Source organism: Tiliqua scincoides, chromosome 4, assembly GCF_035046505.1.
Source record: "Tiliqua scincoides isolate rTilSci1 chromosome 4, rTilSci1.hap2, whole genome shotgun sequence".
Lineage (NCBI taxonomy): Eukaryota > Metazoa > Chordata > Lepidosauria > Squamata > Scincidae > Tiliqua > Tiliqua scincoides.
In genome coordinates this window covers 100397690-100424780 of record NC_089824.1, presented here as the reverse complement: position 1 = coordinate 100424780, position 27091 = coordinate 100397690, and the positions used below count along the sequence as shown (strand labels likewise).

General features: G+C 44.7%; 1 protein-coding gene and 1 pseudogene across 1 annotated transcript in view; one reads left to right on the top strand and one right to left on the bottom strand.

The window, feature by feature from the left end:
- The window catches only part of ADCY2 (adenylate cyclase 2), a 121878-nt gene extending 102531 nt beyond the window's left edge, over positions 1 to 19347 (bottom strand). The window contains exon 1 of the mRNA XM_066623703.1: positions 19075 to 19347. Coding sequence (XP_066479800.1) covers positions 19075 to 19347 — 273 coding nt within the window. The remainder of the gene's footprint in view (positions 1 to 19074) is intronic.
- Positions 8885 to 9001, top strand: LOC136650740 (5S ribosomal RNA; annotated as a pseudogene).
- Positions 19348 to 27091: the final 7744 nt, after the last annotated feature.

The following is a 27091-nucleotide window of genomic DNA, read 5'->3' as shown; positions in this document are numbered from 1 at the left end:
CATTTGCTTCAGCATGGGAAAGGTGGGTTAGAAATCTCAGCATAGAATTGGGCAGCCGATTACATTGCTTACAGAAGGAGAAAACAAATCCCCAACAATTCTGGAGTTCCTGTTTCTGGTATAAGAATAAAATATAGTCATTTTTTTCCTAAAATTTGGATTCTATCTATTCAAAAACTGGAGGCGTCCAGAACATACTTTCAGTTTTTGCCAAAGTCCACGTGCAGCCTCTCCATGCCTCAGAACACCTCCCTAACGCAACTAGAAGAAGACCTTACCAGTTGCATCTGGGAGGTCCTTGAGTTCCTCCAGACAAGGGGTCAGCACCTAAACTAAATGAAACCCATGGGTGCCAAACCCACAGAGAAGAAGGTCCCACTGTATTTAATTTCAAAAAGGGAAAATTATTCAAAAGGACGCAGTTCAAATGTATTAAAATCAATAGGAGTTGTACTTCCTTGTGAGGAAGCTGCTTGAACCATTCACTTATGAAGCTATGCTGCATCTCTGAAACTAGAAGGAATAGGGCAAAACTGATGCTATTTTTGGAATCAGCACCCCTAATTCATATAAAACTACCATAAATTTGGAAAAAGTTTTTCTGACCCGCAATTTTACAAATTAGTCTGTCAATTAATCTACTGAAAAGTGGAGAACTAATATTTAACTTACGTGCTGGTCACTATATGGGCAGTGTATGTGTGCCAGAGGTCTATTTATTTATAGATCTATGGCCCAGAAGGCTGATGATCTGGCATACAAACTGTCAGCACTGGAGGGGAGGGCTGTTGTGTTCTGCCTACTTTTCCTAGAAGCATCTGGTGGATGGCTGTTGGAAACTGGAAGTTGATGATCAGATTCAGTAATGCTCTCTCAATATTCTTAGGAAAGGGTGAACACAAAATATGAAAGATTTGGCATGTCAATAATAAGTAGTCCTCTGTTGCCTACAAAACGACACTTGGCATGGTCCAACCAAAGTTATGCACTTGCAAGTGTCATTGATTTTAATACTTCTAAGAGCTGCTGGATTCACCTGAAGAGATTTAAGCACATACATAATTATCTCATTAATATAAGAGTTCTTAAAATATTCTCCTTGATCATCTTAACCTCCTCTTGACCATTCCCACTGACTAGATCATGCTTACTATATTCTATAGACACATATATATTTGGAATTCATCTTACGTCTTTTGAGAAATTTCTGTACTTTTTACATGTGCTTTAGAATTGTCACTGAACTTTGGGAACGGGGCGGATTGGGAGCATATCAAGGCAGATGGGGTGGGGTCTCTACAGGGAGAGCTCCACAGATATTCAAACCCTGTTTTGTTCCTGACGCACCTCCTTGCCTCTACTCAACTTGCCCTAGCTAAGTACCTGGTGAAGGTTCGAGCAGACCCATTGGAGACCATGTGGGAGCGGAGGAGGGTAGGTGAAAACATTCCTTTGCTTTACTTTTCTAAGCCCACATGGTCTCCGGCTGCCTGCAGGGTGCAATAGAGTGGCACCCTGCAGGTGGCATTTAGTTGCGATTGGGTTATTACTTTGGATTCAGTCCTGTGCACATTTTCCCATGGACATAACTGCTAAAAGTATGGGGAAAAAATCTCGAACCACTAAATCATAATAATACTTTTACAAACAGTTTGTTTTCAAAAAAAAAAAAGTAGCTTCTTTTTTTAATGTTTTACAGCCTAGAAATCACAACCTTCAGTCTTAATCAGATATTTAAAAATCATTACTAGCATTATACTTGAACAAGGATGATTGAATCTGTGATGTATCCAATTAATTTAATGAGGATAATAATAGTTATTTTAATACTTATTTTAAAGCCTTTTAAAATGAAGGTGAAAATGCACATCCTAATGATGTGCTGCAGTACAATATCAGTTTTTAATATTAAATGTGTCTATTATTCTGGATTTTAAGAACACAGAAACTGTCTAATTTCATAAATCTCTATTTTCTTCCCCACCCTTAGTTCCCCTCCCCACCATATTTTCCCCTCCAAATTAAAAGCTGTGATTGTTTTAGAAGCCCTTCCTTGCGCCTTTGTTCTTTGTAGTTTTCCCCATGGTATCCTTTTAGAGATCATGCAAACAGAACAACATCCTGTAGAATCCTTCTGTCAGTAATCTGTACAGAGCACACTCCTGGCTTTCCTTCTTGCACTGGCCAATACGTCACTGAGGGAGGGGAGATAGAAGCCAACAGAATCAACACTTCTACCAGTGATTTGCACACATTCCTGTGCTGCCCCACACCTTCCAAGGAACAGTGGTTGCATCAAGTTGAAGGTCAGCAAATGCTTTCATATGATTTACTTACTGGAAAGATTTACGGATGATTTATCTTTATTGGAACGATTTCCAACAAGAAAATTTGCCTATACCAGCAAAACCACCATTGGTATCATAACCAATAAAACCAGTTATTGTGCCTATCCTCTCTGAACCTAAAGCATCACAAATAGGCTGATGAGAAATTTGCCTTTTCCTCTGACACTGCAAGAAGTTTCTGAACATAGCATGGGGTATCAAAGTGCTTGTACTAATGCCTCTGAACCAGGAGAGTGAATGTGGACTAAGCTGGCACTTCCTGAAGTTGCATCAACTGCATGAAGTTGCATAATTTTAGTGTGAGCTGCTTCTTGTGAGCTCCTAGGTGGTCCAATTGATGATGAGTGGCTGCCACTATTGTTCCCTATGTTACAACTTCACTACTGCTGTTTTCCAAATTTGTCAGCAACCTTGTGCATCACGTATGCTGTTAACTCTGCTGTGTGTTTGAAAGCAAGTATTTTCAACATGACATTTCTGATCCTACTGCTGATGAGGTATGCAACTGACATGCTGCCTGTCAGGTACTTGGTACATGCAAAACTTTTCAGTGGCATTGCAATGTTGTCCTGTCAAACAATTTGCACTTCACTGTAGTAAACTTTGCAGAAATGTAATCAGTCAAGGAAAAGATTGCCAAAGACTTCACACATATGAGTGAATGGAGGTTTATTGAGACTTTGCAACAATGCCATACCATCAAATACGGTGACTCAAACCTGCTCTGAAACTTATACACCACCATTTGTTAGCTTCCTCATAAAAGACTCAAAACACAAAGAAAGGTCATTCTTTGTGGTTGGTATGAGAAGGCCATGAAGAGTACACATGGAACCATGCCAAGCATATAATTGCTAATGGCATCTTTCAGATCCATACTCAGCCTTGACTTGGCAATCAACAGCAGTCTTACAAACATCAGATAGTCTTCCTAGGAATTTGTCTCCATGTGTTAAGCTTCAGCATCTTCATAAAAGACCAAGAGGCTTTTTATATTTGATTTCAACAAACTCACTATATGCTGTCTGTCCACTGACACTTCTGCCTCAAAAGTCTTTTTTTTTTTTTTAATCTTGCCACCTATTACAATCTTTGTTCAAAAGATCCACCTATTTTCTTTGATATTCTCTGATTTTTAAAAACATATCACCAAGTCTGGCTACCCCTACCACTCTTTGGTAGGGCCCAATCCTATTCCGCCTCCCTGCTGCCAGAACTACTGTTTCGGCAGTTTGGGGTTTGCTTTAAGTTAATTGTAAATTGCCAGTGTGTTTCTGTTCTGCCACCAAAGAGGTTGTGGAGGTGTCATGCACGACAACAGGATCCGGAGCAGCCACCAGCACTGGTACGTAAGCAATGGGGTTGGGCAGGGAAGGGGCAAGAACTGGGGTGAGGGGGCAGGAGGGGTAGGTCCAGCAACATGAGTTTTTCAAACCTGCCCCTTTCTTCACATGCCCCACTGGAAACAACAGGGAATTACACGTCACTTAAATAACATCTACACAGCAATTTTTAAAAAAAACTTGCAAAAGAATGTATCTCAACAAAACAATATTGAGCATTTTTGGGAAAAAAAAAAGGTCCAAGGAAATAAACCTTAAAGGAAAAGATGCAACCTTCCTAAAAATTTGGACACAAACTATGCACAGGGTCAGAAAAATACAGATTTTAAACTGCTATAACTCCCCCATTCTTTAACTTCACATCGTATTTGGTAGAGTGCTAGAGACAGTCACCTAGGTCTTCTCTGCCAAATCTGATAAGCAACAGAATGTTCAAGGCTAATAATAATGGAATGCTATTTTTCCTCCTGAGCTTAACAATACAGGAACTAGCGACCTGTATAATGTCATTTGAACAAAGCTTGAACAATCATCAGACGTGACTCGTTTCACTTTTGTGTAGTTTCATGTAATAATGGCATTTACTGTTGTAGATTCACACAAACCACTTTCAAACCGTATGGTATCAATTCCACTGCTTTCAAGAAATGGATCAATGCACCTCAACACTGCCATTGCTGAATGCAGCTCACCAGGTTGAAAATAAGATGGCTTTGGTTCTTTCACATTTGCAGCTGATTCGTAGGGATGTATAGATCCAAATTTATGACAATTAACAGTTTTACTGCCAGGCCCTACTATAGCATGATTAATCTTCTCTGCCTAAAGCAAAACAGTAGCAGTGTTGATAGTGCAGGTATGAGCAGTGCTACATGTACAGTACTCTGGTGCAAGAAAAGGTTTTATTCACGTGCAAATTAACTTCACACCATCTAGACATTTTTTCAACAGGTGATACCCTCTCAGCAGTATTGTCTCATTGACCTTCACTAGCATCTATACCAGTTTCCTCAGCTCTTGCAAATATCTTTGCTATGAACCACAGCTTCTTTTGCAGCATGAAACAAAACTTCACTGATGAACACATCTGCTCACATCTGCATTTACTGAATGGTAGTTATTCAAATACACATCAACAACTATGTGACTGAATAAATAAATAAAATGACACCTTTCTTATTAAGCTCTTTGATGAACAAAACGACAGTAATTCCACGCTCTACAACATTGGCTCCTAGCCAAATTTTGAGCGAGGCCATCACTGAGGTTCTATTTATAAAGAAACATTACTAAGACATGAGTTTCTCTCCCTTTTTGGCACTTAGCATCACAACTATTCTTATTAATCCAATCCCAGATCAGACTTAAAAAGAATAGAATTGCGGTTAATATGAGTCATGAATGGTTGCTGTACAATTATAAATAAGGAAGGTCTTGCCAGTTTCCTGGACAGAATTATGGCCATTTTGAATGTTCTTTCAAGAAGCACCCAAAACAAATGCATGCCTGAATGATGCTGTTTTCATCTGATACTTAAAGGTGGAAGGGAGTGGGTCTCCTGGGGCAAGAAATTCCACAAGATAAGCACCACTACCTAAAAGTGGTGTACACATCTTCTGTACACAGCTACTATAGTCAACTGCGCTTGGTAACTTTAAGAACAGAAGAACAGCCCCACTGGATCAGGCCATAGGCCCATCTAGTCCAGCTTCCTGTATCTCACAGCGGCCCACCAAATGCCCCAGGGAGCACACCAGATAGCAAGAGACCTCATCCTGGTGCCCTCCCTTGCATCTGGCATTCTGACATAACCCATTTCTAAAATAAGGAGGTTGCGCATACACATAATGGCTTGTACCCCGTAATAGATTTTTAAGCCAGAAACTTGTCCAATCCCCTTTTAAAGGCGTCTAGGCCAGTCGCCATCACCACATCCTGTGGCAAACTTTGTGCTTCTTGAAACTGTGACGATGCCTGCTTTTATCTGCCCACCCATGCTTTGACACTTATTGCTGTTCTAACATTGTTTCAGAGGCATTTCCATTTCCATGATCAACTGCCTTGGGAGCTCCACAATAGGAAAGGCAGGACATATTTTAATAAATAAATTGAACTGTTGGCTCATGTTTATCTTGTCGCCCATTACAACTAGTTGCCCACTACAAATATTTCTCCTAAATACTGTTGCCTAATCCCTCCCACAACTTACAGCTGTGCTTATGGTTTCTCCCATCTGTAATATCATATTTTCTTGCTATGTGACCTGTTACTCTGTTTATTGGGAAACACCAAAACCACAAGCAACTTTCTCAAATAATGCAAAAATATTTAAACGAACTGCTATGGGACTGGTTGGATAAATGTTATCTACACTGCTGTATATATTGGCGTTCCAATTCAGAAACATATCATGTCTGTATAAGCACCCGACTACCCAGAAAATACGCCATGCTATCAATATTGGCCATATCAGTTATCTACTGTCAACCAACAGGAGCCTCAAACAAAATTCACTTCTCCTTCTGCTCAACCCTGCACATTTGGTTTCCACTGTTAGAATAATGCACACAGATACCTATGTGATGCACAGGGCATGAGTGCCACGCACATACAGGATGCCTCTGCACAGCATTGAATGCTTCAGAAATCATGATGTGAGGGCTGGTGTGGATGATATTTTTCACATGCAACTGGCCCCACACTGTTACAAACATGTGCACTCATGGCATATATACATACTGGACACACCTCTGGCATCCAGAGCAGTATTAGGGCCCAATCCTGAGCTGGGCCAGCGCTGGCACTAGGTGTCGCAAACATGCCATACGGAATGCCTGTGACATCCTGAACTGAATTGGCACTGAGCTCAGCACTGGCTGGAGGCCGCCTGAAGCTGTGTAAGAGCTCTGAGCAGTGGTGACAGTTTTGGGCTTTATCAGTCTAGAAAAAGGAGTCCTAGGGAGACATGACTGAGATATACAAAATTATGCAGGGGATAGATAAAGTGAATAGGGGGATGTTCTTTTCCCTCTCACGCAACAGCAGAACCAGGGGACATCCACTAAAATTGAGTGTTGGGAGTTAGGACAGACAAAAGAAAATATTTCTTCACCCACCATGTAATTAGTCTGTGGAACTCCTTGCCGCAAAAAGTGGTGATGGCATCTGGTCTGCATGCCTTTAGAAGGGAATTGGACAAATTTCTGGAGGAAAACTCCATCACAGGTTACGAGTCATGATAAGTATGTGCAACCTAAGCATGCCAGATGCAAAAGAGGGCACCAGAATGTAGGTCTCTTGTTGTCTTGTATGCTCCCTGAAGCACATGGTGCATCACTGCAACATACAGGAAGCTGGACTAGATGGGCCTTTGGCCTGATCCAATGGGGCTCTTCTTATGTTCTTACGGGGGCAGGGGGATGCATTCCGAGGTGGCGGAGTTTATTCCTATAGGGTAAGCAGGTTGAGTCGCATGAGAATCATTCAAGTCTCAGCCCATCCCTGCTGTTTTGTGATTAGGTGAATGAAGGGAAGCAGTTTCAAGGAATATCAGCAGAGGACTGAAACCAAGGGAGGAAGCCATTTTCAGTTAAGCTGATGTAAGAGTTGCACAGTATTAGATAAAGTTTGTTTGAATCTACTACAGCATAATTTAACAAAATTTTGCAGAAGAAAATGTTATAAAGATGGTTATGGACTAGTTCTGGCCCTGTTACACTAAAAAAAAAAAAAAAGGAAAAAAAGATTTTCTGACCTCATCTTCTTGCTTCCATATAGAAGCTGACACTCTGCTCAAAAACCCTCCAGGACTTTTGCTAAAGATTTCAAAGAATTGCACTGGTGGTAGAGCTCTGAGTAGTTCCATTTCCATGCTCCTCCCTCCCCCATAGTCCACTTCAGACTCTTCAAGTCTTTCCTGAAGGAAAAAGATCAGAGCTTAAGACTTGAAGAAATGCTCTTTTTTTGTAGATCCAGTTTTGACTCCTCTGAATGTCCAGAGATACTGTGCAAGAATTGCCTCTCGGACACATCAACAACTTCATCATATTGACATCCAATGCTCTAACTCAGTTGTTCCCAAACATTTTAGCACTGAGACCCACATTCTAAAATGACAATGTATCACAACCCACTAGACCAGGGGTATCTTAAACTTTTCCACACGACGGCTGCATTGCGTTTCTGATGCCATGTCAAGGGCTGGAAAATAAGTAACAAATACATGGAGGAACAATATGCTGAGAATACAATAAGTGGGTGTGGGTGGAAGGAAGAGGGGAACAGAGGGGAAAATTGACTTGCACAGGAAAAGGGGGGATGGATTTTGAAAAAGCTTCATGCAACCTATGAAGCAAATCTCAAACTTTTTGTCTCAGTTTCTGCTCCTTTTAAAGTTTAACATACATTGTATTTATATTCCATGTCTCTCAGCATCAGTATGCATATCATTCAGCCACTAGAGATGATGAACATAATGCAATGTAATGGAACAGGGGTGCCCAAACCCTGGCCTGGGGGCTACTTGCAGCCCTCAGGGACTCCTAATCTGGCCCGCAGGGAGCCCCCAGTCTCCAATGAGCCTCTGGCCCTCTGGAGATGTGCTGGAGCCTACACCGGCCCTATACAGCTGCTCTCAGCATGAGGGCAACTGTTTGACCTCGCGTGTGAGCTGTGGGACAAGTGCTCCCTCCACTGCTTGCTGTTTCACATCTGTGATGCAGCAGTGGCAGCAAAGGAAAGGCCGGCCTTGCTTTGTGCAAGGCCTTTTATAAGCCCTGAGCTATTGCAAGACCTTCTTTCATTCATATAAGTTCCATCTCCAATATATTCATTTATGTAAATTTATTCAAATTTGAAATGTAAATGGATTTTTTCCCCCGCCCCCGAAATAGTATCAGAGAAATGATGTGGCCCTCCTGCTGAAAAGTTTGGACACCCCTGTAATGGAATAATTTCTTTCTATTACATTTGGCACCTCTAGTGGCTGAATATATACCTGCAAGTGCATCTTTTGACTTATTTTTAGCTCTGAGAGGCTGAGGAACCTTGGAGGCCAGATAAAATCCTCCCAAGGGCCAGATTTGGACACCGCTGCACTAGACAAAAAAATAAAAGAGAGAGCAGATCTAGACAGAAACATTTTTATTTTTTATTAATAATAATTAAATATTAATAATCATCAGGGTCCCTATTGGCTGCAACTGTTACCCTGCACATGCCTGATCTCGTCTGATCTCGGAAGCTAAGCAGGGTCAGGCTTGGTTAGTACTTAGATGGGAGACCACCTGGGAATACCGGGTACTGTAGGCTTATACCATAGTCTTTCGAGACTGAAGGTTGCCAACCAATCCATGCTCTTGAGGCTGCTAGAGACGTATGTATATGTGTAGACATTTGCTAGACCCTACCTAGAAATGGAGTTCAAGGAGTGTTCCCCCAAACATTTACAGCAGATGTTCCCAAACTGAAGTGTCACAATGCCCCAGCCAGGGAAGCCCTGTCCCTGCACCCTTAAGGAACAGGGCGATGGCAAAAGCAGGGAAGCGATTGCCAGGGTCACGGCACTGCCAGGGACAAAGGGTATTTTTCTTAACTTTCTAGAAACAGCACCAGCCCTCCGGGGGTGCACTGAGCCCAGGGATGCCTCTGCAGGGCTTCCCAAGCCTCAGAATATCTAAAAATAACTATCACCATCTCTGGTTTGCAATCGTGAAACTGGAAGTGAGTTGCGCACCTTGAGGGCCAGCACTGCCACTGATAAGTTATAAAAAAACACTTTGTCCCTGGTAGCAGTGCGATCCTGGCAATCATGTCACGGCCTTTGGCCCTCCCCTGCAAAAACTTCCAGCGGTTCCCAAATTCCTGGAGAGTTTGGGAACTGCTGCTTTACAGTCATTCCAGACACCTAGAAGGTTGAACTGGAGAGCAAGATGTGCAGTTAGGGACTTCCTGGTCAGGCAAAAGGCCGAAGCTATATTCACATGTGAATTACAGCACACTAATTACTAGAGAAAATTGGAGAATGTGATATTTGAATTTGAGGGTATGACAATTACCTCATACCACAGGTTAGCATAACAGCAAATGATTTTATTCTGCAAACCGAGCAAGGGTGCTTGCAAAGTGTTGTTTTTTTTAAACTTTTCACAACCTACCCAAAATCAGCTCGTGACCCATTGAGTCCTGACCCACAGAACACTGCTCTATCACTATTTAACAGGGACAGTCGCTGTTTTCTGGTAGCTGTCACCAGTAAACAGTTGGCCCCACTTTTCTGGTTCTGTTCTGTCTTTCTAAGAGATATGGATGGTACATTTTAAAAAAAAAAAGTATTAGTGTGGAACCTAATGTTCCAGACCATCTCTAACTATTCTTCAGGACCAAGTATTTTTCTAATCAACCCAAAAGTTCTGCAAACTTAAACCCTCAGACAACATGACTGGGGGAAGTGGTGCAGGAAATTGATGGGATTGGGCCCCTTGGCCTCAACCCCAGCCCTACTTGTTCATCATAACTTCTGAACAGTGTGTGTATTTAAACTTTGCTCCCCCACTTATTTGAAATGGATGCGAGACTGGGGAGGGGGTGAGATTTCAGATAAGGAAAAAAAAGAAATGCTCATTGTGCTCAGGTATCCATGTCTTAACATGGATAGCAGCAAAAAAAGAAAAAGAAAAAAAAAAGGCAGCTTCTAAGAATGAGGAAACCTTGAAAATAATGGTATAGCATTGTATAAATGCAGCTGGAGCTGTTCTCCATTATCAGTAATAGCACAAAACATAGAATTCTACTCTAAATTATCCAGCACCCATTTAACAATGGTAAGAAAATGAAATTAACAACCAGAGGGAGGCTATTGCCATGCACTGGTAGTGATATTAAATGAGGGAAACGCAGGAAGCCCTTAATGAAATCTACCACCCCAGCACCATGATTCCCCTCAGCTTTAGCCACACACAGAGAGAGACTTGTAAAACAGAAGCAGTGTGCAGCAGGGAAGGCAGCATACTGCACTGTATTCATGATAAGTAAAGGGAAGGGGCACACCAGCCTGTCTGTCCATGCACCTGCCTTCCACCTACATCCATTGGGGAGTGAACCCACCCAAAGTGGTGCCCTCATATTTAGAAGGGAAAGAGCAACTTTTACACCTGCATGGTGCCTTTTCCATGCTGTTGGCTGTTGCTGATATGTCTTTGGCATCTTTTTAGATTGTAAGCCCTTTAGGAATAGAGAACCATTTATTTATTTGTTTAGCTTCATAAACCACTTCGTGAACTACTTTTTTAAAAGCAGTATATAAATATCCTTAATAATTAATAACGAGGACAGCACAAAAGGCCAGGCAGCCATGTCCCCCTTTGCCCCCCCTCCAATAATTCAAGTACTGTAATTCAAGAATACTGTTTAACAAGCTTTTCTTGAAACTCCATCCAGGTTGAAACACAGCTTGCCCTACAACTGGGACACTACTAACATCTAAGAACCACGAGTCCATTGTATTCTGGGAATATACCAAAGCAATCTCCTTGTTTTCTGATTTATGGCCTTGGCTATTTCTTAAGCAATGTAAAAACATATTGTAAATTCAAACATATATTTAAATTTATAGTAGCAATCAAATACACTTGAAGTAGTGAATTCTTACTTCTTCCTAGATACAAGATGTTCAGAGGAAAAGTTGGTTGCTGATTACAGTGAGAGGTTCCAAATTCTAAAAAATGAGGCCAGGAGAGAATAATGAGTTTCTTTCTACTCTGTAAGCAAGCATCTACTGAAAATAAAAGTAATATACAGTACAACAATTCTTTGTTAATAAAGAGCTTCTGGAGCTGTGAAGGGGTAAAATTTGCTTGCTGTAATTTAAAAAGATATGTCAAAAACTCAAGCTTGATTTCCTCAAGGTATATTTTATTTTTCTGTGCAGCAGGAACTTGGTGGCGGAATGAGTAATAGGATGGTTCAGAAGAAGGAAAATACAGAGTTGTCATTTTAACATTCAGCACTTCTAACCTTGAATGTTCATTTGTAATGTTACTGCAGGAAATTTTATGTTTAAATGCATGAGGCATTATACATTACTTAAGAATGGAAACACTCTGATGAGCCATGCTGATTGGTAAATTTTCAAACCAATCTGAATTTACAAAATTGGCAGTCCACATACATTTAGAAAATTAAATATTTAAAACCAGCTCAGAGAAAAAGTCTTCTTTTAAATATTCCCGAAAAAACCTTACATATTTATTATTAAACTGCATTTTGATTTTTTTAAAAATAAAAAATGGAAAAGAGTGCCTTATCTGTTTTGAAATTCTTGATGCTGCATTTCTCAGAAAAAGAGATACAAATCAGTAACCATGTTAGAGTGGTCAGTTTATTGCAATTAAAAAACTACATAGAATAGTCTCCTAATTACTGAATATTAAAAAGGAATACTGAGGAATATGTTTCATTTCACTCCGCAGATGCATAATTGCAGGTTTTACTTAGTAAACTATTTTGCAAGATTGAATATGGAAATTAGTTTTATTTTCATAACTCTTTATCCTTTATTAGTATCAAGTACCTAAGGCCAGTAATTTAAATCTCAGTTTGTATATTAATACAAATTACAGATAATTAGCTGTTCTCTTTAAACTTTCTAACTACTAAAAAGTAATTATGAAACTGCATGCATAGCAAAGCTGATGTTCTCAGTTCCTTACATGCAAGGGAAGGACATGTACGTATGAAAACAGCCTTGGCCACGAATACAATCAGGGCAAGTGAGACCAGATTTCAAAAAGTTGCCCAGTGATCCAAAGGCTTTGGAGATCAGTGGTCAATGCCAAATATTCTTTGTGCCTGTAAAGAAACTGCCTTCACTTTCAGGGACAAAACAATAAAATAATTCCTTTCTTCTTCTTCACATTCCATTTTTATTGTTAGCCACTCAGAAACAAAACCCCCCAAAATACATTACAAATGAACTTTTCTTCCTCCCTGTGGCATGCCTGGAATCCCAAAGACAAACTGAACTATAAAATTCACAGCATCCCTCTAAGCCTGCCCTGCCAATGCATACCACCACTTCCGTACCTTTCAATAAGCTCTCAGTTTAGAGCTGCAGCTATAACACATCGGCAGAATGGAAAAATGTTTAAACTGGCCTAAAAAGGTTTTAGATATACAATTAAATTGTGATCAAGGGAGTTATGCAGTGTTTCAACACAGGGTGCCTAAATGCCTTTTGGTCTGTGATGTCTGCAATGGGAGCCTTGTATATTATGGGCAATACCACCACCCCCTGCAATTATTATATACACTGAACTCTGATGTATATAAATATCCAGTACACGTTAGAGAGGGAAAGGGAAAGACCATCAATCTAATTTGAACTGAAAGACTACTGCACTAACTTACCTCTAGCTATTTCTCCTGCTTCAGTTCCTTTTGATTTGTATCTGCTCTGAAACTGACATTGCTTCATATTCTGCACAAACATTTATAGACCTTGAAGGCCTGTTAAAACCTAGTAAGTTACCTTTAGTGGCTCATGGCCATTCATAACCAGGGTGACCCAGTTTAGTACAGCAACCCTGCTTGACCAAAATTGCTGCATGTTTATTGAATTTAAGTCTTGTGAAGGGTTCTAGCCAGCTCCTACAAACACACTCTGCTCCGAAGTTGAAGTAGTCAGATTCCCAGCTGACTATTATGCTCAAAGACCACCACATTAATCCCTAAGTCTCAAATACATGTTCATCACAAAGCCTGCAGCATCATATGGTAATATGCATGTACAGTATGTACATATGAAGGACCATCACAAACAAGCAACAGAACTCTCCTTTTCACCTCAAACGCAAGACTTGTCAGTGGAGCCAGTTCACACATTGAAGCTGCCACCAGTCATCAAGTGGACTATAATAATGTAATCAAGCAATGTGCATGCATGGGTAAACCAGAGCCTAATCCTAACCAACTTTCCAGCACCGATGCAGTTGTGCCAACAGGGCATGCACTGCATCCTGCAGTGCAGAAGCAGTCACACTGGCCTCCTCAAGGCAAGAGAATCTTGGGGCTGCATTGTGGTTGTATGAGTACTGGAAAGCTGGACAGGACTGTACTAGTATAAACACAAAAGTTGCAAACTCATGCACACTTGCCAGGGAGTAGATGCCATTTAACACTGTGGTACTTACTTCTGAGTAAACATGCATAAAGGTTACTCAGTTTACACATCAAGTTTAAAGTGCTTTTTTTAACCAATAAAACAAAGAACTGACAATGGGTCATTTTTTAAAGTGACTTGGGGCACAATCCTAACCAGGTCTACTCAGAAGTAAGCCCTATTTTGTTCAGTGGGGCGTACTGTCAGGAAAGTGTGGTTAGGATTGCAGCCTTAAAGAGTAGTCCTAAGCATGTTTACCAAGAAGTCTCATGGTGTTCAATTGAGCTCACACCCAGGTAAATATGCATATGATTGCAGCCTAAATGATTAAAAACTCCTAAGGCTGTAAATCTTTGCAGAGTTACATGGAAGTCCTACTTAATTGGAACTTTTTGAAACTTCTGACAATTGGAACTTCCGACAAACTATACAAAGAACTGGGTTGGATGAGTCATGAGAAAGAGTTGCAACTCTATAAAGAAACCATATTGTTTTCATAAAGGACACAAGAAACAGGGCACTGTTACTTTTTCACCTGGTTTCTTCCAAGGTTCCCCCTAGTTCTTCAGTCCACTCTACTTCACTTCCTGTAGCAAACAAGACTCCAAGGAAACTATGTAGCAGGCACTGAAGGGAACAGACAGAAAGAAGGGGAGGAAGAATAGCCAGAAGAAACCTCAGCCCCTTAATTTCTCAGTTCTTTCACAAAGAGAAAATTAAATGTGTAGTTCTCTGGGTTACAACCTGGCAATCCTATTTATCTAAAATACCATACAATAGTTTCCAGTGCTTATGTGCTGAACATGAAAACATTCAGTAAGTATGCCAATCCCCTTGACTACTTTCTGCAAGCAAAGAGAAAATTCTAGAGCAGCGATTTTCAACCTTTTTCATCTCATAGCACACTGACAAGGCACTAAAATTTTCAAGATGCACCATCAGTTTTTTTGACAATTGACAAGGCACACAGCACGGACAGCAGGGGCTTGCATCCCCCAGTGGCCTTACTAAAAAATGATCCTCCTGCAGCACACTTGCAGACTCTCTGTGACACACCAGTGTGCCACGGCACAGTTGTTGAAAATGGTTGTTCTAGAGCAGGGATGTCCAAACATTTTAGTAGGAGGGCCACACCATCTCTCTGACACTGTGTCGGGGGCCAGATAAAAAAAGAATTCATTTACATTTAAAATTTAAATAAATTTACATAAATGAATATATTAGAGATGGAACTTATACAAATGAGTGAAAGTCTTGCAGTAGCTCAAGGCCTATAAAAGGCCTTGCACAAAGCAAGGCCAGCCTTTCCTTTGCTGCCACTGCTGCATCACAGACATGAAATACCAAGTAGTGGAGGGAGGCCTCGTCCCACAGCTCATGTGAGAGGTCGAACAGTCATCCTCACACTGAGAGCAGTTGTGTCGGCCAACACGGGCTGCAGCAAGTCTCTGGAGGGCCAGAGGCTCATTGGAGTCTGGGGGCTCCCTGCGGGCCAGATTGGGAGCCCCCAAGGGCTGCAAGTGGCCCCCGGGTCGGGGTTTGGGCACCCCTGTTCTAGAGTATGGACTGCATCATTTAACACAGTTTATTTTCCCTGCACTTGGAATGCAGGGCCCAAACCTATCCAACTTTCCAGCGCTGATGCAGCTGTGCCAACAGGGTGTGCACTGCATCCTGTGATGTCACAGAGGCCTCCTCAAGGTAGGGGAACACTTGTTGCCTTACTTCAGGGCTGCATTGGCCCTGAGAAGTTGGATAGGATTGAGCCTGCAATCCTGTTCCCACAGGTGTCAACTGAAAAACCTCTGTTGGTTTTAACAGAGCACAATTGGAGCCTTGGCAGCGAGCAAGTGAGGAATCCACACATGAGCAAGTTTTCTTCCCCTGAAAATTAGAGGCCTGTACACCAGAAAATCTTGTGATTACAAAAAATTGACCAAGGAACTCTGAAATTGGTTTCTAATTATTTAAAATAGAGACAATTCTTTAAAATAGAGACAATGATTCTCTCAACTCTTCTGGGGGATGAAAGAGTTTGAAAGGTGTTGGATTCCAAATGCACTTTTGCAGATTTAGAGCTTTGTCACTTGAAAAACAAATGCCAATAAGGTTAATCTGTCAGCAGGAAGGAAACCAAGCAAATGAATTAGAGGAATTAAATTTGGACTGCAAGCCTAAGCATACTTTCTTGGCCATAAACTCCACTGAAATCTATGGGACTTATTTCCAAGTAACCATGTTGATAACTAAAGCACTGGTGTGTTTGTTTATCCCGATTGTGATCCATTAATAGAATATTTAACTAAAGGACCAAATAGTGTGAAAGTGTCCCTGAGTGAGCCTTGGGGATATAAGGTCTGTTAATTGCCCTACCCTGCTATTTACATTAATGCACACAGAGTCACCCAAGAGATTACACAATGCAATTTTGTGTTAACAGATGGAAAGGCAGGCAATCAATCGATTGCTGCTCAAACCTGCCTTTAAAACACTAAACAGTTTCAAAGTGTAGAGACAGGAAAAGACCAAAGAGGGCCCCTACCCTGCCAGGAAGAGAGTGCACTATAGCACAACAATAACAGAACAGCATCTCTGCCACTAGCTGCATCCATTATGCAAAAACAAGACACATGCTATTTATCAATGTAAAAATTCAAAGGGAAATGGCAGCAAAGGCTCAAGAGAACAGAAACTCAAAAATAAATTCCAAGCACTAATTCCAGTAGGACAGGCTGCAGTAGAGAATGGAGCCATGCCACATAGGGGCTGAAGCAGCTGGAATGAAAATAACAACCATAGGGCTATACAACCCTATGCACATTTTCCTAGGATTTCCTAAATCCCACTAAAACAAGCAGGGCTTACTTCTGAGTAAATAGGATCTGGCTGCACAGCGGATGAACAGTGCTGGCAAACTGCAGAAACTAGCAGTTTATTTTAATCAGTTTGCTTTAAGCAATACCACATTTGAAAAGAGTTTCAATTTAAAGTGACAACGTATTTTAAAATAAAAATCCTTTCTCTGTTGGCCTATGGTTCTTAGATCATGGTGAGGCCAGTATTGGAAGCACCTCGCCAGTGTAGGCGAAGTGCTTTCAAACTCTGAACTTCCTGTAAGTAATGCAATAGCTAAAAAAAGTTACAGGCCACAGAGAGCTTGATTTTTATTAAAATGCAATCCATTCATTCCGAGATAAAGCAGGATACAAAGTAAAACATAATTATCTGGGTTTAACTGTCTCTGACCAGTAAAGCAAATTAAAAATTGGTCCCATGGTTGTTCAGAGGATCAGGTACTGCCCTAATGTCTTGTGATACATATTCTTTCGTATCAGTAGCTCTCCAGAACATGAAAATCAATCAAATTAGAATGGTTCAGCATTTGGTAAAATGAAAGCACAGTATACACAAGGGCAGTTGCGCTAGTCAACTTCTGCAATGTTTAATTAATAAAAGAAGAGCAGCTGGAGCTCAAACTATACTGGAAAGTACAGCTTCTTTGCTTAAAAACCAAGTCACCTAATCCTAGAATTGGCTGGGGCTACTCAGAAGTATGGACGCACTCAGTCCATGCCTAGAAGCACTCTTCTCTCCAACCAGCCAGTAGGTTTAGGAGGAGGGGAAAGTTCCAGCTAATACTAATGGTGTGGGAGATATGAACTTGGGTATTGAAAGTGTTCCAGTACTTTTTCAGATTCCAGGACAGGATCCCAAGAAACAGTGGCTCCAACTGGTAGATATTTCTAAGAAGAAAAAGGTTGGGACTCAAATCTGCCTGGATTTACCACACCCTCTGCTCTAGAAACTCTGTCCTCAAATACAGTACAGTACTAGTTCTTCAAAAAGATGGGCATCGTTATATAACAGCAAGGCAAGAGTATACAAACTCTCTGCATGTAATTCATGCACATTACTGTTATTTTCATATGTTCCATATCCAAGTACAGTGCTGAAGTTTCTGGGGTGCAACCCCTAACAAAATTATGTCCTGCTTCTGTCTCTAAGGACACTTGCAGCTAGCCAGGAAAATGTTCTAACCATAGCCAAACCTCCTTCCCTGCCTCCTCCCATGGTACCCTTTAGTCCTCCACTTTGGAATAGGTGCATGGACTGAGGCAGTTACTGATTAACAGAAGGAGGGATGCACTCTGCACATGCTCAAAGTGCCCCTTTTCAGGAGGCATAAAATGAGACTTGGGCTCTGCTCCAGAACCTATCCAGTCAATGCAGCTAAGTGCTTGACACCAAAACAAAGCAGAGCACCAGATAAATCCCCAAACCTTTACTGATTAATGGGACAGATGCACTCTACACATGCTCAAAGTATCCCTTTTCAGGAGGCCTAGAGCGAGACTTGAGCTTTGCTCCAGAACCAGTCCTGTCAATGCAGCTAAGTGGCTTGAGACCAAAAGAAAGTGGAGCACCAGATGAATCCCCAAACCTTTACTGAGTAACATGGGGAATGCACTCTACACATGCTCAATGTACCCCTTTTCAGGAGGCCTGAAGCAGGACTTGGGCTCTGCTCCAGAACCTATCCAGTCAATGCAGCTAAGTGCTTGACACCAAAACAAAGCGGAGCACCAGATAAATCCCCAAACCTTTACTGATTAATGGGGCAGATGCACTCTACACATGCTCAAAGTACCCCTTTTCACGAGGCCTACAGTGGGACTTGAGCTCTGATCCAGAACCTGTTCTGTCAATGCAGCTAAGTGCTTGAGACCAAAAGAAAGTGGAGCACCAGATGAATCCCCAAACCTTTACCAGTTAACAGGGGGGTGCACATGCTCAAAGTACTCCTTTTCAGGCGGCCGAGAGCGGGTGTTGGACTCTGCTCCAGGACCTGTCCTGTCAATACAGCTAAGTGGCTTGAGACCCAAAGGAAGTGGAGCACCAGATGAATACCCAAACCTGTACCAATCAACAGGGGGTAGATGCACTCTGCACATGCTCAAAGTGCCTCTTTTCAGGAGGCTTAAAGCAGGTCTTGGGCTCCTTCAGAACCTGTCCTGCCAATGCAGCTTCAGTGGCTTGAGACCCAAAGGAGTGGCGCGCCCCAGACCTCTTCCTGATTTCCAACTTCAGCTGGAGAGCCTGTTCTCCGTGGCAGGGCTGAGCCCAGGGAGACTCGAGGGCTTCCTGCGCGGGACTGCCCCTGAAGAGCCCCTGCGGGTGGGGGCGCCACGTCGAGGAAGGGCGCCCGGGGAGAGCCAGCCCCACTCACCAGCCCGGAGGCGAAGAAGAAGACGGCGAGCAGAGCCAGGCAGGCGCCAATCACGATGACCAGCAGAAAGACGAGCAGCGGGTGCTGCTGGCTCATGCAGTAGTAGGACTCGTACAGCCAGTCGCGGCGGCGGCGGCGCTGGCCGCGGCAGCACCAGCGCGGGGGGCCCCGCTCGGCGTCCTCCTTGGCCCCGCCGCTGCCCTCGCTCTCGCCTTCGCCCAGCGCCGCCGCCGCAGCAGCGCCGCGCTCCAGCAAGTAGCGCTGCCTCCTCATGGCTGCGCAGAGTCAGCCCCTCAGCAACTCCTCCGGACCAGCCCGCCGCCGCCTCCGGACGCCGAGAGCGCGGGCAGCGGCAGCCCCAGCCTGAGCATGGTGGGTGCGCGCCTGGAGAGCGGGGCAGTGGCGCGGCGACTTGGGAGAGCAGAAGCCGCGGCGGCGGCGGCAGCGCCAAGGCACCTCCCCGCTAGGACGTGCCTTGCCCGCCCCCCATCCTGAGCGGGAGGTGGGGGACCTGCTGCTGCTGCTGCTGCCGCCGCTCTCTGCCCCTGGAGAGCCAACCTCCGCCCAGCCCTGCAGGGGAAGGCAACCTCCCGCTCTCGATTGGCTACGCTCCTGCCCCGCCACTGGCCTTGGAGAACCTGCGGGAGAAGTGCCTCTGAGCGTGTGCAGAGCGCAGTGGAACGCGGCCAGTGGCTATACATTCCTAAGAGCGGTGCCAGGGCTCGAGGAAGCTCCTAGCTGGGGAGAGGAGGCTATTTTTTTGGGTGGGGAGGAAAGGTAGTGCCTCTGGGCACGTGCAGAGTCCCGTCGCCTCCACTTCCAGGCAGACGTGGGCTGCAAGTACACACTTTCCTGAGAGCAAGAGCTGTTGGATAACAAGGAACTTACTTCTGAGTAGACACGCATAGGATTGGGCTCTTGAACTCCCACTCTCTTTATACGCATATATGATTCTATCAATTTTTGGGGGGAGCCACTGGCTGTGCGCAAATATGCCACGACTCTAACCGAGGAACTTGGCCCCTGCCCTGTTACTTGCTCAATAGTGGCAATCAGCGTCCGAGCTTCCTACTCTGCCCAGTCCTGTGCATGCCTACTCAGAAGTAAGTCTCATTAGAGTCAATGGGGCTTACTCTCTGGTAAGTGTGGATAGGATTGCCACAACTAAACTTGTGATCTGTTCAGAACCCCTTTGAAATCCGAGCAGGCTTCTGCTGCTCCCCGACGCCCGTTCCTGCAACCGGATCCCAGTCCTAGCCACGTTTACTCGGCAGCAAAGCCCACTAATTTAGATAGGATTTCCTTCTTCCCAGCCACCGTGCGCTTGACATCGCAGCCGTGCAGTGGCACGATCCCGGGCCGTTTTCCTCGCGAGTAAGTGTGCCGCTCCCTTCGGTGCGACCGCACCACGAGCGTGTAGGAGGGTTGTAACAATCAAGAGGGTTAGATCCCGTTCCTATGCATGCCTACTCAGAGGTAAGTCCCATTATGTTCAATAGGGCTTGCTCCAAGGATAGTGTGCATAGGATTGCAGCCTTAGGGCCCAAGTCTATGCATGCCTACTCAGAAGTAAGTCCCATTATGTTCAATGGGGCTTACTCCCAGGAAAGTGGGGATAGGATTGCATGTTGCCCTATGGCGCAATTCTCAAGTAAACAGCTGCTGGCAGGAAGGATCTGCGGACGCGGGAGCTGCGGAGCCACACGGTGCAGCTGAGAATCGAGTGTGGCTGGTGCAGGCGAGGGCTGGATTTCAGCCAGCGCTTGAATCCAGCAGCTCAGGAGAGTCCCAAACAGGGGAGGCTGGCTGAATCCTCTCGTCTCCATCGATACATTGACAGGCACTGTGTTGGGGGTTCTTCTGGCGCTGGTGCAACCCACGATCGCCTTTGGTGGGGAAGCAATTCCGTTTTCCCAACAAAAGTAGGAGATTGCCCTTTCGATGCTGTGAAATGCGAGAGCCCAGCAATCGCGTTGCACCCTGGAGAAGGAGGAGGACAGTTTAGGAGAAGAAGGAGGACAAGAAGGAGGCCAATTAACCCAGTGATTTTCAACTTTTTTTGTCTCAAGGCACGCTGACAAGGTACTAAAATTGTCAAGGCACACCAGCAGTTTTTGGACAACTGACAACAAGGCAAACCATGCTGTTGGTGGGGGGGGGGCTCACATCCCCCAATGGCCCTTCTAATAAATGGCCCTCCCCCAACTCCCATGGCACACCAGTGTGCCACAGCACAGTGGTTGAAAATGGCTGGATTAACCACTTCTGCACATCTCTGTCTCACAAAACAAAACCTGACCATTTTGATAAGCTCAAAGGTATGGGCAGGAATTCTTGCAGCCTATGAAGAAGACGGAAGGGGAGGAAGGCACCTTTCTCACTGCCACTGGGTCAGGGTGACGAGATGACATAACTGCAAAAGAGGACAAGGCACCCCAAAATGTAGGACATCCAAGAAAAATGTAGGACATAAAAACATATATCGATATCATGTGGTTCATGTAAACGCTATTTTAGTTATTAAATTTAAAACAATATCACATGTAATTTATTACATGTCATTTATTAATTACAGGAAGGCTATGTGCTGCCTGCTCACAGGAAAGAGGAGGACATTTAAGTTCTTTTCCAGGATATAAGGCTAAAAAAGAGAACGTGTCCTGGAAAAAGAGAATGTCTGGTCACCCTGTACTGAGTGTCACTCAGCTGCCACTACCCTGCTTCTGTTTTTGAGATCTTTGACAGGCACAAAAAGTCCTTCAAAATGCACTCTTTTAAAAAATGTTCTTTTAAAAAAATTTCCTTGCTCCCCCTTTTCTCCCTCAGTGCTGGCCCAAGATTCTTCTGGCACCTTCTCCTGATTCTCCTGATACAGCAGATGAAATGCTGCCCTTACCGGGCTCCAAATGTTAACCCCTCCTTCATTGGCAGGACCACCACTCTTCTTTCACCTGCTTCTTGAACTCAAAAAAGAAAAGGGAAATGGTGCAGAAAAAGAAGTATGAAAGCCTGGTAGCCTAGAGGAGTGGCACTACCACTCATCTCCTGCTGAGCCCAATCCTTTGCCTGTCTACTCAGAAGTAAGTTCCATTATAGTAAATGGAGCTTACTCTCAGGAAAGTGTGGCTAGGATTGCAGCCTGAGGCAACTGTCTTGGCAACTGTCATGGCCTCATGGATGGGTCAACCTTGGTCTTCCTTTCCCCTTGCTGAAACCTGAAACAGTACCCCTACCACCTGCTTCTCTTTCACTAGGATATGTCTTCTTCCTTAACTAATGCTCCATATTGGAGCAGGAAAGGCAATTTGCCTCAATCAGCTCCTACCTGGGGATTCATTTCAGGTAGTTAGGAAGAGAAAACTAAAAATAAGAACAAGAAATTGACTTCGGCATCATAGGTTGCGAGCAGGAAAAAGTGATTTAGGAGACAGAAGCTGCCTAAGTTAGGTAAGCTCTTAGTTTGTCCACTTTCTGGTGGACACCTGTGCAACTTGGGACCTACCAAGGCAAACAGCCCTCCAGCCAGGTCTTGTGGCCTGCCAGGAGCTTGACAACCCATTCTTTTGCTTTTGAAGTCTCAGGCAGGTAGCAAAACCAAGAACATAAGAACATAAGAACATAAGAACAGCCCCACTGGATCAGGCCATAGGCCCATCTAGTCCAGCTTCCTGTATCTCACAGCGGCCCACCAAATGCCCCAGGGAGCACACCAGATAACAAGAGACCTCATCCTGGTGCCCTCCCCTACATCTGGCATTCTGACTTAACCCATTCCTAAAATCAGGAGGTTGTGCATACACATCATGGCTTGTACCCCATAATGGATTTTTCCTCCAGAAACTCGTCCAATCCCCTTTTAAAGGCATCTAGGCTAGACGCCAGCACCACATCCTGTGGCAAGGAGTTCCACAGACCGACCACGCGCTGAGTAAAGAAATATTTTCTTTTGTCTGTCCTAACCCGCCCAACACTCAATTTTAGTGGATGTCCCCTGGTTCTGGTATTATGTGAGAGTGTAAAGAGCATCTCCCTATCCACTCTGTCCATCCCCTGCATAATTTTGTATGTCTCAATCATGTCCCCCCTCAAGCGTCTCTTTTCTAGGCTGAAGAGGCCCAAACGCCGTAGCCTTTCCTCATAAGGAAGGTGCCCCAGCCCCGTAATCATCTTAGTCGCTCTCTTTTGCACCTTTTCCATTTCCACTATGTCTTTTTTGAGATGCGGCGACCAGAACTGGACACAATACTCCAGGTGTGGCCTTACCATAGATTTGTACAACGGCATTATAATACTAACCGTTTTGTTCTCAATACCCTTCCTAATGATCCCAAGCATAGAATTGGCCTTCTTCACTGCCGCCGCACATTGGGTCGACACTTTCATCGACCTGTCCACCACCACCCCAAGATCTCTCTCCTGATCTGTCACAGACAGCTCAGAACCCATCAGCCTATATCTAAAGTTTTGATTTTTTGCCCCAATGTGCATGACTTTACACTTACTGACATTGAAGCGCATCTGCCATTTTGCTGCCCATTCTGCCAGTCTGGAGAGATCCTTCTGGAGCTCCTCACAATCACTTCTGGTCTTCACCACTCGGAAAAGTTTGGTGTCGTCTGCAAACTTAGCCACTTCACTGCTCAACCCTGTCTCCAGGTCATTTATGAAGAGGTTGAAAAGCACCGGTCCCAGGACAGATCCTTGGGGCACACCGCTTTTCACCTCTCTCCATTGTGAAAATTGCCCATTGACACCCACTCTCTGCTTCCTGGCCTCCAACCAGTTCTCAATCCACGAGAGGACCTGTCCTCTAATTCCCTGACTGTGGAGTTTTTTCAGTAGCCTTTGGTGAGGGACCGTGTCAAACGCCTTCTGAAAGTCCAGATATATAATGTCCATGGGTTCTCCCGCATCCACATGCCTGTTGACCTTTTCAAAGAATTCTATAAGGTTTGTGAGGCAAGACTTACCCTTACAGAAGCCATGCTGACTCTCCCTCAGCAAGGCCTGTTCGTCTATGTGTTTTGAGATCCTATCTTTGATGAGGCATTCCACCATCTTACCCGGTATGGATGTTAGGCTGACCGGCCTATAGTTTCCCGGGTCCCCCCTCTTTCCCTTTTTAAAAATAGGCGTGACATTTGCTATCCTCCAATCTTCTGGTACCGTGGCCGTTTTGAGGGACAAGTTGCATACCTTAGTCAAGAGATCTGCAACTTCATTCTTCAATTCCTTAATAACCCTTGGGTGTATGCCATCAGGGCCCGGTGACTTATTGATCTTTAATTTATCAATGAGGTCTGAAACATCTTCTCTTTTAACCTCTATCTGACTTAACTCCTCGGTCAGGAGGGGCCGTTCGGGCAGCGGTATCTGCCCGAGGTCTTCTGCCGTGAAGACAGATGCAAAGAACTCATTTAATTTCTCTGCCATCTCTAAGTCTCCTTTTATCTCCCCTTTCCCTCCCTCACCATCCAGAGGGCCAACCGCTTCTCTGGCAGGTTTCCTGCTTCTAACATATTTGAAGAAGCTTTTATTATTCCCCTTAATGTTGCTGGCCATGCGTTCCTCATAGTCTCGCTTGGCCTCCCCTATCACCTTTTTACATTTCTTTTGCCACAGTTTATGTTCCTTTTTATTCTCTTCATTAGGGCAAGACTTCCATTTACGGAAGGAAGCTTCCTTGCCCTTCACAGCCTCTCTAACTTGGCTGGTTAGCCATGCGGGCACTCTCCTGGATTTAGTGGAACCCTTCTTTCTTTGCGGTATACACCTCTGCTGGGCCTCTATTACTGTTGTTTTAAGCAGCCTCCATGCACTTTGGAGAGACTGGACTCTTTTTACCCTCCCTTTCAACCTCCTTCTAACCAGCCTCCTCATTTGAGGGAAGTCCGCCCGTCGGAAGTCAAGGGTTTTTGTTAGAGATTTGCCTGGTATTCTTCCCCCAACGTGCACGTCAAAACGGATCGCAGCATGATCACTGTTCCCCAATGGCTCAGTAACGTTTACATCTCTAACCAGGTCCTGCGTACCGCACAGTATTAAATCCAGAGTCACCTGTCCTCTGGTGGGCTCCGTGACTAGCTGATCTAAGCCACAGTCATTTAGCACGTCAAGAAATCCGGTTTCCTTATCGTGACCTGAACACAAATTGACCCAGTCAATATGAGGATAATTGAAGTCCCCCATGATTACAACCCTGTCCTTCCTTGTCACCTCCCTGATCTGTTTCCTCATTTCAAGGTCCCCATCAGATTTCTGGTCTGGAGGACGATAGCACACCCCCAGTATTACATCGCTGCACAAGCCTGGTAATTTAACCCACAGAGATTCTACGGTGGAGTCGGACCCACCTTCAATCTCTACTTTGCTGGATTCTATCCCTTCCTTAACATAAAGGGCCACCCCACCTCCAACACGCCCCTGCCTGTCCCTCCTGTAGAGTTTATAGCCCGGGATTGCGGTATCCCACTGATTCTCCGCATTCCACCAGGTTTCCGTTATGCCCACTATGTCAATATTTTCCCTTGTCACCAGACATTCCAGTTCTCCCACCTTTGCTCGTAGACTTCGGGCATTCGCATAAAAGCATTTATACACGGAATGCCCCAGGATGGGCTGCTTATTTGCTCCTTTGTCCCCGCATCCTCTCATTGTGCCAAACCGTCTATCACATCCCATCTCCCTACCTTTCCCAATTTCTTCTCCTACCCTGCCTTTGTCTTGTTGTTCTCTAACCTCCCCATCCTCATCCCATAGGGATGAGGAGTCCCGAACCGGATGCCCCTCGGCTCCTGTCGGCCTTCCCCCAGGGATCAGTTTAAAAGCTGCTCTGCCACCTTTTTAATGTTATGCGCCAGCAGTCTGGTTCCATTCTGGTTCAAATGGAGCCCGTCCCTCTTGTACAGGCCCCGCTTGTCCCAAAACGTTCCCCAGTGCCTAACGAATCTAAACCCCTCCTCCCTACACCACCGTCTCATCCACGCATTGAGACCCCTGATCTCCGCCTGCCTAGCTGGCCCTGCGCGTGGAACAGGTAGCACTTCAGAGAACGCTACCTTTGAGGTCCTGGCTTTCAGCTTTCTGCCTAAAAGCCTAAATTTGGCCTCCAGGACCTCCCAGCTACACTTGCCCACATCATTGGTGCCGACATGCACCACAGCCACTACCTCTCCCCCAGCACTGTCTACCAGCCTGTCTAGACGAGAAGTGATGTCCACAACCTTCGCACCAGGCAGGCAAGTCACCATGCGGTCCTCACATCCGTCGCAAACCCCCCCTCTATGTTTCTAATAATCGAATCCCCCACTACAAGAAGCCCCCGACCCCCCTCCTGCCGAGGAGTATCCCAAGTGCGCTCGGATACGGGCCCATCCCCTGAAGAAGGGATCCCCCCTAGAGGATTGTTTCCCTCCTCTCCAGGATGACGTCCTCCAGTCCCGAGACTTCCCATCCGGGCAGCCGAGGAGCTGCACGCCTGAGGTTGGGACGAAGCCTGATCGTCCCCAGAAGTCTCCCCACGGTCCTCCTCTGGCTGCCTGCGCTTCTCCAGGTCGGCCACCAAGGCTTCAAGGGAGCAGACGCGTTCCCTGAGAGCCTGGAGCTCCTTGCATTGAGGACACATCCATGACTTATGCCCCAGAGGCATATAATCATACATGTGGCACTCGATGCAGAACACTGGATAGCCCCCACCCTGCTGCTGGCTGTCTGACTGCATAGTGTTTTTGTTGTTGTTGTTGTTATTTTATTTAGGGGTCCTTTTAAAAACCGTACACTGGATAGCAGCCCTTTTCTCTAGGGAAGAGGAAGGGCAGTGTCTGGGGCCCTGGCCTCCTCGCCCTGCTGCTGAACTCGCCCAGATGCTAAACTCTTGTGCCTTACCTGGCACTTAGTTCCCGAGGCACTGGGTTCCCAGAGGCCTCACGCGATGGCCTGCCTAGCTTTATACTCCTGGCTGGCTCCTCCCCCCTCCTTCCTTCCTGATTGAAAGGGGGCTGGCCTTCCCAGGTGAGTT